Below are 11,755 nucleotides of genomic sequence, written 5' to 3' on the forward strand. Positions count from 1 at the left end.
TTGCCAAGGTCCGATCCCTGGTGTTGCATACAATTTTCCAGGAGCCACCTTCGAGTCTTTCATATAAATGCCAAGGGCTACCCCATAGTCTTCCTATATATCATAAGTCAATGGGCCAGAATTGATGCTTTCAACCCGTAGTATAGTGAGGAGACTCACCTTAAGCTGTTGAATATTATAGACAAAAGCTCGGATTGCCGATCCGAAAAATCCCAGCACTAACAACATCAAATAACGCCAAATAAATAATTGGTACTCAACCCATAGTTGGAAACCTAGTCCGATTTCCCAATGCTCGGGGTAAAAGTCCATTTTACCCTTTCCTCATTTGGCCCAACATCCGAAGCCCAAAACAATAACAACAAAAGCCCAATATGGCCCAATTTCCGAATTATGACCAAAACCCATCATGGGACTAAACCAATAAGTCCCAATTTCCTAAAAGACCCAAAATATCCATTGGTCAACCCTGAATAAACTTCTGGTCAATGGTCAAAGGTCAAAAAGTCAATAATTCACGGAAGTCCATACAGCCTGAGTATGCCTTACGTACTCAATTGGTACGCCCAACGTGCTACAGATCTTGACAAGCCCATGGGGGTTTGACTCAGTACGCATTGCATACCAAGAGGTACGTCCCGCGTACGCTGCATGCTCTTATTCCATCAAGAAAAATCTTAAACCTTTAAGCCAAATCGTCCAATGCTCCGAACTAGTTCCAAATCATGTCTTAACCCATAAAGTCGATAACTTTTAGCTTTTGCATGGCTTAATGGGTCCCAAATCCAAGCTCTAACTTTACAACTTCAACAAGGAGCTAATACACATGCATGGGTAGATATCAACCATCGAGATTACATTTTTTATGCATTTGGGACACCTAAAACGTCTAGATCTAGCGACCAAACTCCTGGAGCAATCTCATCCTCATAAAGACGAACCAAAGAGACCAAAATGTGCCATAAACCACCCAAACTAGATCTACCCAAAGAAATGTCAAGATCAGAGCATTTTGCCTTCAATAGGTTGCAAAATAGGTGTAACTTTTGTATCTCCAAGCTCCACTCCAAGTGATGATTCTTCAACAACCTTCAATATCTTCAAAATACACAAGAACACACCATGATTCCTCACAAGAGCTTAAGAACTCAAAGATGGTGGCTAGGGGATGAGATTAGAGTTTAGGAGGTATGGAGGCTGATAAAAGGCAAGACCCCAAAAACATAATGAGCTTAAATAGGGGTAAGACCCTAAAAATTAGGGTTTCTAGTTGAAGGGAGTACGCCCGGCGTACTCAAATGGCATCCACGATCATAACTCCAACTACACTTTGCGTACTCAATGAGTACGCCCCGCGTACTAGACAAAGCTCTAAAACACTTTAACTTCAATCAACCATAACTCCCTCGTTCTAATTCCATTTTCGACGTTCTTTATATCCACGGAAAGGGAAAGAGACGCTCCACCATTCTATCAACTCTCCTTTGCCTAAAAGCTTCCCAAACTTAAACCCCAAATTCATAAAGGCTCGAACTGCCAAATCACGGTTATACCCTTGGGCTCCGAAACACAATCGAACACTCGGATCGCCTAATCTATAATACCCACATCCAAAAAAGGCTAATCCTCTGTGTCCCCAAGAAAGGCCCAAAGCCTTATGATAACTGCTAATCGGGTCACGAACCCGAATAATGAAGCGATTCGAAACCGGGTGTTACATGTTATTTTATTATATATATATTTTTAATTTTTTTAAGTTTTTACGTTTTTAATTTCATGTTATGTATGCTTAATTTAAATTATTGAAGTTTAAGTTTTTTTTATTTAACTTGGATTGTTTTAAATAACTTAATTAATGCATGCCATGATGATCATTCAATGTGTGACAAGAAAACATGAAAATATGGTAAAAATGAGGCAACGTTGATCTGGCATACAAAAAAGTGTGACAAGAATCGCACCATTCCCTTCAGCTTTATAATCATTATCAATGAAGCCTTTAACCTTAAATCACATCACTCTTCATAAATAAACTAAGGTTCATTGTTCATTTCAAATATCTCGTTATTCTTTTAGATGTATGCAAATGATCTTCTCTAGATTTCACCATAAAATGAGATACTAAACATGCTACATACATCATGCTTGGTCGTGTGATAACTAAATACATCAAGCTACCCACCAATCGTACAACATGGAATCACTTCTCTCATTTTTCAATTCTTTTAGAACAATTCATGAAACAATATGGCTTCGAAAGAGTTAAGATTCCAGATCCCAAACTTATCTAATACTTTCTTTGCATAGTTTCGAACTCTGATGTATCTTTGTCCAAAGAAGAAAAAACGTCATCATCCTTAGATTAGTCATCTAAAATTCTTACACCATGAAGTATTTAAATTCACATAGTATGACATCATTCCCAACAAAAATTTAGTCATCAACATAAAAACTTATGATGATGAGTTTTTCGCCAACCCTGAATTGATGAATAAAGTGTCACAATATCTGCTCTTCTAGAATCATTCTCGAATAAAAAACAATATATCAGACTAAACCATGCTCTAGGAGCTTATTTCAGTCCATACAAAGCCTCCTTAAGTCGACACAATTTGTCTTCTTTATCCTTCTCGACAAATCCTTAAGGTTGCTCTACAAACACGAGCACACCTACATTGCCGAATTTACTTTAATATAGGGATAAACATTCCTTTTATTCTTCGCCCTTTATGTACTCTTCATCTCGAGGACTTGGTTCACTCTCTTTTACAGGGAGAATTTGCAGCTAGAACGTTGGCCGATTAATAGATGGATCGATTTATAACCACCGATTTTTGAAGAGCTACACGAGATGATGAATGGGGTGGATTCCATTCGGATTACGAAGCAAAAGAAAGCAGGTTTGGAGGCTATTGATCTGTCAATGTTGGTTGATTCTTTGGAGATTTAAAAATCTATAGTTTTGGCAACAAATCCAGGGAAAAGAAACTATGTTCGATTCCATAGTTGAGATGTCTTTTACTTGGTTTAGTAGTCGGCAGGGGAGTATTTACATGGAGCAATGGGTTACTGTTGCATCCCAAAAAGGAAAACATATATTTTTATATTAATTTTAAATTTGTAAACATGTGTGATTTTGTCCCTACAACTAACCAGCTAACCAAAGGACCTTTTTTTTTTTTTTTTTTTTTTTGCTGGAGCATTTTATTTACGTGGCCTAACTGGCTAATTGCTTTATAATCTTCCATCATCCGATTCGATTTTTTTTTGTTGCTGCCAAATTTATTTTGCTTTATAATCTTTCATCATCTGATTTCAATTTGTTTCTATTAATCTTCATGACTAGAATTTGGTCACATGGCTTACAAAAAAACAATTTAAACCATCAAACATAGTAAAAGGGGCTTTATTTATGATAAGGCGTCCAAGTGGTATTTTACGAAGATTATGCTTCTTGTGCCCTTAGAATGGATGAACAATGGGCAGCACAATTTTAGTTTAAAATGACATTCATATCAACACTTGTAACAGTAAACATCTGTATTCAATATAGATATGAGAGGTTAGGTTTATAAACTAAAAAAACACATGCAAAATAGGAAGAAGAAAGAACAGCATCAAATGAATCTCCAACCTGACTAAATAAGTAAAATACAATACAAAAATATATATTTACAAAGATTCAAATATTGTCAAAAGCAACTGTAGTTTTTTACTCTTCTGTACTTGTACTAGTGTTTTGATGGGGGTCTCATCTCATGCATGTTTTTTAATATATATATATATATTTTTTACAAGGGTTGTTAACATACTTCTCATTTTTTAGTTAAACATACTTTTTCATTTTTTTTAATATCATATCATTCTTTTTGTCTCTCTAATGGTACTCTCTCACCATTTATTTTAGCTCAGCAACCCACATCCTTTGGCTTATGGGTAAGTAGAAGATTTTTACATTTTTCTTTTTCTTTTTTGTTGTTGGCAAAAGCAAAACTGATCAAGGGAACATAATATCCCCATGGGTCACCCATTCTGCAAATCTATCCGAAAACCCGCCTTTAACACCCTACATAAAAAAAAAACAAATCATTTAATTTTAACTTTTCTATATAAAATAAGTAAATAACATAACCACAACAAAATAAATAAAATAAAAACTGACCTTCACATTATCACATATCTCAGAATCACTAGCGAAAGTGCACATCTCATTTACCACATTTTCAGACGATTGACCACCCATAGGCGACCCTACAAGCGTTGACCTGGACCCCACAAGGTTAGGGATTAGTGATTTACAATTTCACTCACTAATAAGAATATAACCAGTAGAGTAGTAAAAAGAATTAAAAGGTTACTACTTAGTACTTACCTTTCATATGTTTCATCTTCACATGAATTCCCAGATGATGAAAGCCAATCAACATCAAGAAAATTTGAACAGTTGAAAGAATCCCTGTTGTAAAATACGTGATCACTATTTGGGGTTTCTTTTGGGTAAGTTGAATCACTCTCACAAGAGATTTCATGTAAAGATTCTGATTGCATTTCTTCTTCTTCATTCTTTTGGGTCATTCCAATAGCACCAAGTACATTCCCATCAAACATCATGTTCCCAACTGATAACGACCTTTTAATCATCCTGCATTTAACCAAAACTAGTAACCATCCAATTCAAATGCAAATGCAAAACCATAAAAAATATATATATATATATATATTAAGTTATAAACAAACCTAGTTTTTTCCACAAAAAAATTAGAACCCCGGCTTCCAACATCATAATGTTGATCTGAATCCAATTCCCATAATGCAGGTTTACCTATTTGTGGCTGATAGTGACCTAGAAACCTGATCAAAACATTGACTTATTAGTTATTACTTCACTTCAATGATGCATTAAACATTAACTAAGATTAAAATGTTGAGAAAGCACACTACTTACACATTAATTGCATCCTGTTTTTCGCCATCCATGTATGCGTTACTATAGTAACGTTGTAGGGTTCTAAAAAACTCCTGTGACTGAGTTGCTGCCTTCCATTGACCTCTTCTTTGACAAAATATCTATATATATATATATATATAAATTTCAAAACAATATTAACCTCCGAATTTTATAAATATGTAACAAGTATAGGTAAAAAAACAGAGGACTGATTACCTTATTGTGGGCTGCAGAACCACCATATTGAAGTGCTAAAGTGTCACCCATTTTTTCATAAACTTTCATTAAATCTTCTCCTAAATTGGAATCAAGCTCAATAACAGTGGTGTCTATGTATCCCATGGTATGAAGTTGACGCCCTAGTGCAGCCCAACCATATGCAAATTGAGCAACATTTGTTCGATCCAAACAGTCTATACAGTTTGTTCTCAAAACCCCTGTTTGGTATTGAGGAGGCTTCACACTGAAATTCTCACTTTTTGTCAAATCTTGGGATATTGAGTTTGGGATCACTTGACAATAAAACAACCCAGTTAGGTTCAATGCATATGTTGCTACTTTCCCCAAAAGTGCCAACACATTTGTAGATTTGTTTCTTGAATATTTGTTTAAATCCCAATGAAGAAACTTTAAACGGTTTTCCTCGGGTAGATCTTTATTAATCAGCTCAATAGCATTAGCAAACTCCACTCGCAGGAGGGATTCCCGGGGTCTCTTTTCTTTCGTCTGCAAATAACAAAAAAAATATTTAAAAGAAAACAAAAATGGATATTCTTATTTCTTTCTATAAATGGACATTTATGTACCTTGATCAGATTCAATATAATTATTGGATTTCCATATCTCTTGACAAGATTCTCGAAGTGAAGTCTTGTGGCGTTGTACTTTTGGTCTTTTTTTGACACTAGAATAGATAGGGAAGTAATTATTAGGGGAATGAAAATGACAAAATGTTTAAATTAAAACAGGTTTTTAAGTGTTTTTTTTTATTATTACTCTTACATATGATATCAGGTTTGATATTCAAGCGGGAAGTTTCCTGTGACCAAAAGAGGGGTATTGAACCCCGGTTTTGAACAACAGAGCTTATTTGCACAGGGCATCCTTCAGGGACATCTTCAAATACAATCTGTTCTGTTTCAACATCATTTGCAACACGACCTTTCTCATTTACCCCTCGTTTCAAGTATCTATATAAAAAATAAAAAAAAAATAGAAATATAATTAACCAAGTTACATGAGCAATGAACCTAACAAAACTGAGGTTTCCAAAGATGAAGGAAATCTTACCTAGTTCCAGCATAATGGCGAGATCGTCTAGCAATGAGGGTCAACTTGAAGTCTTTTTCTGCTATTGAAAGCTTGACCTAGTTTTTGATAAGAAGAAAAATGAATGCTAGATAGATATATATTACTTGATTAGAGAATTGTTATGAATGCTAGATATACCTGTTTAAAGTAGCCATAAACTAGTGCTACTGTCCACAGATTATTCTTCAACTGATTGTGAATTGTGCTAGTTAAGAACTCGTTCCAAACAAACATTGTTTCATTAAGAAACTGCCCTTTCTCGTGAGTAGATAGATTCTTTTGAAAACTATGCATGACACGATAGGAGTAGCTGAAATAGAAGTCCTTTGTAAGATCCACTGAGCATAGGAGCTTCTTGTATCTATATATATTCAATGAAATCAACCATTAAAACAAAGACCTGTAATAAACAATCATTTATATGCAGAATTGACAACATACCTGTTCTCATTCTTGGAGTAAGCCACGCTGGGTTGAACAGAAGAATTGGGAATTGGTAAGATCTCGCTTTTGGTGATTGCATATACTGCATGACCACAGATTACACCAATCTTCCTTCTTTTTGTAATGAGCAGCATGTAATAAGGTCCCAGAAACTTTATGAACCCTAAAATCACAATAAAGAATTGTGAAAAGTGAGAATGGGTGATTGTTAGATGTGGATTGATTTGGTAACAGGAAATGAGCATATACCAACAATTCCATAGCAAGTGGTAACAAATCTAAGCCCCCCTGTAGGGTTATTTCCATCATGGATTCGCTTTAACAGTTCACAGCATTCAATTTCAGTGTATGTGGTGGGATCTTCTGTAATATTTAGCTCGGTAGGTTCTGACCTGTCAATCTTTAACACTCTCCAAGTTGATCTATCTTTACTCCGTCCGATCATATAAAAGTTCTGTAAGAGGCAAAATTTTGATATTGATTAGTAGTGAAGATATAGATATAATTACACATGGATCTGATCAAGTTAAGCAAAAGATAGAACTATACAGAAATAGGTATACACATAAACCACAAAGCATAATCTACAAGCCAGTATTAATTGCACAAAAAGATAAACCTACAAACAGTTTAACATGTGTGGACTGGAAAAAAGGTAAAGCACATAAAGGTTTTTGTCGGTGAACTAAAAAACTTATGTGTTAGCTCCAAATATGCCCCATCAAGAACTGTTTTACTGCTAATTGATGGACGTATCCTTATAACATCTGGAATATGCTTAATTGCTTGTATACCAATTACTGAATTACATGTAAACCAAATTTAACAAATTGATGACGGAAAGCAGAAGATCATAGAATCAAAACAGTAGTACTAAAAAAGTTGGGAGAAGAAGAAGAAGAGAATTAAAATTATACAGAGCGAGTCTCGTAGAGTCTGAATTTTTGCAGATATGCATTGCTGACTTTGGGAACCTCTCTGATCCAATCTTCTTGGTCATTCTCTGAAGTCATTCTTTCGGATCCCCGAGCCGCAGGCCCGGGCTATATCACGTAAACATACAAGTTGGAATAGATTAGGCGTTGAAACTAGGCCGCCGGAATCCCTAATATTGGGATTCTGTACATCATTCACTGCAGAAAACTTCCGAGATACGTAGACGAACTGGAAACTTGAATTTCGTTAATTGAACAGATAAATCAGTGTTTTATTTAGAAAATATATGGAGCAAATATAAATGAAGATCCAGCAATCACAGATAGAAATGGATTTGGAAGATGTGATGAAGAGAGAATGGAAGAAAGTTAATGTGCAAACTGCAAAGGGCAAAGGCAGGTGGATAGATTTGAGTCGAGATCGATGGAGAGAGAAAGAGAAAGAGAGAGAGAAAATCACAGCTCCGGCGACTGTATCCACATAAAATAAGACAGATACGAAAAGAGAAAATGAAATTATTAGGTTTTGTAAGGAGGAGGAAGAAGGAAAACATGTAGTTAATAGTAAAATATTTATGTATATAGTGTCCAAATATGATTGGTTCACATTTTTTTTTTGTGACATGTTCCTCATGCGGCGTGTTTAATCTTTTGTCTTTTCACATTAATTACACATATGTGATTATAATGTATCGTTTAATCTTTATTAATATAGCTAAAAACAAATAAATCATCAAAACTAATTCAAAATGTGAAACGAAAGATTATGGTAAAATCATTGTATTATTTTACGTAATATAAATGTGAGTTGTGGTTTAAACTTTATGCGGAAAATAATGTAGAAACGCTGTCACCAAAAAAAGGTCAATTATCTTTTTAAAGCAATAGTTTATAAAAGTACTTTTAATCTTTTTAAGAATATACTTCTTTTTCCTTTGGAAAAATATATTTTTTATTTTGTTATTTGTTTTAAAGGTACAATCATTTTTTTGGAATTTATCTGTAAAGCATTTATCTGCTAATGCGTGGTCGTCAAATATATATATATATATATATATATATATATATATATATATATATATATATATATATATGGTTGTGGGTTGAAATAGTTATGGTTCACTAAATTTTTTATTTTATATTATTAACTAACACGTTATTGATGTTTTATTGAAATTTTTTGTAAATAAGAAAATGAAAACATGGAGAAGACGTGTCCACATGGGCATGGTAGGACTTTGGGAGGTCCTAGCTGTGCATGGTGACGTGTCGTTGTTCGATTGTTGATGCTGTCTCTTAGCTGTCACCATTTGCCAACTAGTATTACCTATTTTATCACTCTTTTATCTAATTATCTTCATATTTGAAAACATGGCATGAAACTGAAATTCATGTTTATCATAATAAAATATTTTATGACGACACATAGATTTTAATTGGTTATTGTTTGTATTTTTTTGACCAAACAAATATGCAATATTTGCAACAAAAACAGGCTTTTTGTTATTTTATAAGTTCAATAACAGCACCGTCTGTTAATCTTTTAATCTAAAAGAAAAATTAAGACGGCAATAAACAATTCAAATATCACTATCAATATTGATGATTGTATACACGTTTTCTACTTAAGAATAAAAAATAAAAAAACTAATTATATATGATTTCTATGTAAGGTATATATTAAAAAACTCATGATGTATAGTTATTTGAAAAAATAGACTTGTGAAAAAGTTATAAAACTAGTGTGTTAATTTGTAAGTTGTGTTGGGTTTATTAATTTAATATTTCTGATATTATTTATAAATTTGTTGTTAAAAAGAGACAATTTATATAAGTTTTTAAAATTAATATATAAGAGTTTATATAATCAAATAAATGGACCTAATGTAAAAACAATAAACAAAAAATGACTATATTTTAAATAAAGTTGAAATACATGTAAACGACAAAACTTTAAGGGCTAAACTTATAACTATTTAAAACACTAAATATTTAAATGAAATAATTTCAGCCTGTTTGTAAATAAGTGGAAATAGTTTAGGGACCATTTTTTCAAATTGATGCTTTGTGAATAAAAGAAAAAAGGGTAAATTACATGAATGGTCCCTATGGTTTGGGGTAATCTGCGGAGTTGGTCCATAGAAATAATTTTTAACTCGGACCATCCCTATTATATGTTTTTATCACGCGTTTGGTCCCTATTTAACTAAAAAGACAATCTTATCATTTAAGTTTAATATTTAGATTTATTTTTTATTTTTTTTTATTTAGAAAATGTATTTATTAAAACAATTCATATTGGTAATCTGCACCTTGCATCCCTTATCTTCACCTCCTCGCTATCGAATTTGCCTCTCTAACCCTCCTCACCGGCGAGTTGAACTCCTCCCTCTCATATCTTCAGTGGCTAGTTGCATCTGATTCCTCTCCCTTTCCACCTCTCACTTCATTAGTAATGGAACCCTAAAATAACCCCTTTGTCACCTAAATACCACTGCAAGCATGTGATTCACCACGATGTTGTTGTCGTCTGCCCCATCGTAAACGTCAAGCAGCATCTGCCGACCACTATCGTCCAACAAACCGACCTCTTTATACTCCGTCGGTGTACTCTGCCCCCCTCTATTTCGCCAGTGAACAAACATCAATGGTTAATTTGCAATAATCGAGTATTAATTACTAGTTGTTCTATTTACAAATCGATTGTCAATGTTTGTGTGTTGATCTGGTTTCAGGTTCTGGGGACGGCTTGTGATAAGTTCTCTTTAGTTGCAAAATCAGATTTGTCTATGTTTTATCTTCGGTTAAAATTGAAGATTTGGTGTGGTATCTGGTTTTCAAAGATCACATATTCTTGACTGCCAAAAACGACTTCAGCAAGTATGCAATGTGGCGAATTTGGAGTAAATGTAATGAATTTCTAAGAAGTTTTCTGTAAATTAGAATTTGGTGGTGGTGGAGCATATATTGTTGAATCAAAAATGTGGTAGATGATAATATTTTTATAGGGTTGCAAATTTGGGTTTTGTGTGTGGGAACTAGAAATTGGAAAGGGGTTATACGTCAATCAAGGATCAGAACCACTGTGTAGCTTTGTTTTGTTGGTTTTGTTAGCAAGAACTCATGTATGATAGTTAAATAGGAGCTTGTGGGTGTTTGCTGGAGTGATTATAAGATGCATGGGGCAAAAACTTTCGATCTCAATGAAAGAAAAACATAAATTTCTGGTTTCAACTTTTTCAGAGAGGGTGGCTATAAGTTGGGTAGTGGTGGTGGAGGAGATCAACGATGGTGGTAGTGGAGGATAGTGAAAGCGGTGGTGGTGTTGCAGGTGACGACAATGACCAGGTGGGGTGACTATTTAGATGGTGGGACCATATTCTCATTTTATTAATGTTTTTCAAATTTAATTTAATAATAAAACCTTATTAAAGATATCAAGAAAGGTAATATGCTCATTTCAAGTCAACAAGGGACTAAATCCGAATGAAAAACAAATTATAGGGATGATACGAGTTAAAAATTCTTTCTAAGGATCAACCACACAGATTACTCTAAACCATAGGGACCATTCGTGTAATTTACCCTAAAATGTTTAATTATTAAAATACAAATTGTCTCGTCACACTATAAGGGCACGTGAAAATGGAGGGGAAAATAGTTTTCCTTCCATTACTTGCGCCTACCACCACGCCCACGTCTAACATGAATTATTTGCAAAATCTTCTTTATTATTTCTTATAAAAATGTCAATTTATGATAAATTGTGTTCGTTTCTAAAGAATACACCAACATTTTTTAAAGGGAAATTGAGTAATTAAACAATTTTACTGGTGTACTTTAAAAAAAATCATTTTTTAATTTTTAATTTTTAATTTTCTTTAAATAATCATTGTTTCCGGAATACGTCATTTGGGAGTCCATTTCGAACTAAGTAGTTAGCGCGGCCCATCAAAGACCTTCCGAAATGACTAATAGAACATTATTCCAAATTTTGATTTACAAAACCGTTTTCCGGACATTATTGTGATGCATTCCAAATCTCGATTTACAAACTCATTCCAACAGATTTCAAAGGCTACTACAAATTTCAGACATAAGATATATAGAACACAAT

General features: G+C 33.8%; 1 protein-coding gene across 1 annotated transcript; it reads right to left on the minus strand.

Moving 5' to 3' along the window:
* Window positions 1–3,622: 3,622 nt before the first annotated feature.
* LOC111910364 (phosphoinositide phosphatase SAC2) lies at window positions 3,623–8,166 on the minus strand. Its single transcript, XM_023906208.3, has 13 exons — window positions 7,621–8,166; window positions 6,953–7,157; window positions 6,701–6,866; window positions 6,398–6,620; window positions 6,239–6,315; window positions 5,951–6,138; window positions 5,755–5,852; window positions 5,165–5,674; window positions 4,946–5,067; window positions 4,738–4,851; window positions 4,373–4,642; window positions 4,163–4,265; window positions 3,623–4,066 (listed from the first exon to the last, which is right to left on the minus strand). The coding sequence occupies exons 1-13, from the start codon at window positions 7,714–7,716 to the stop codon at window positions 3,998–4,000; spliced, it is 2,241 nt and encodes a 746-aa protein (XP_023761976.1). The 5' UTR covers window positions 7,717–8,166; the 3' UTR covers window positions 3,623–3,997.
* Between the last annotated feature and the right edge of the window lie 3,589 nt (window positions 8,167–11,755).

The sequence above is a fragment of the Lactuca sativa genome, chromosome 5 (genome assembly GCF_002870075.4).
Source record: "Lactuca sativa cultivar Salinas chromosome 5, Lsat_Salinas_v11, whole genome shotgun sequence".
NCBI lineage: Eukaryota > Viridiplantae > Streptophyta > Magnoliopsida > Asterales > Asteraceae > Lactuca > Lactuca sativa.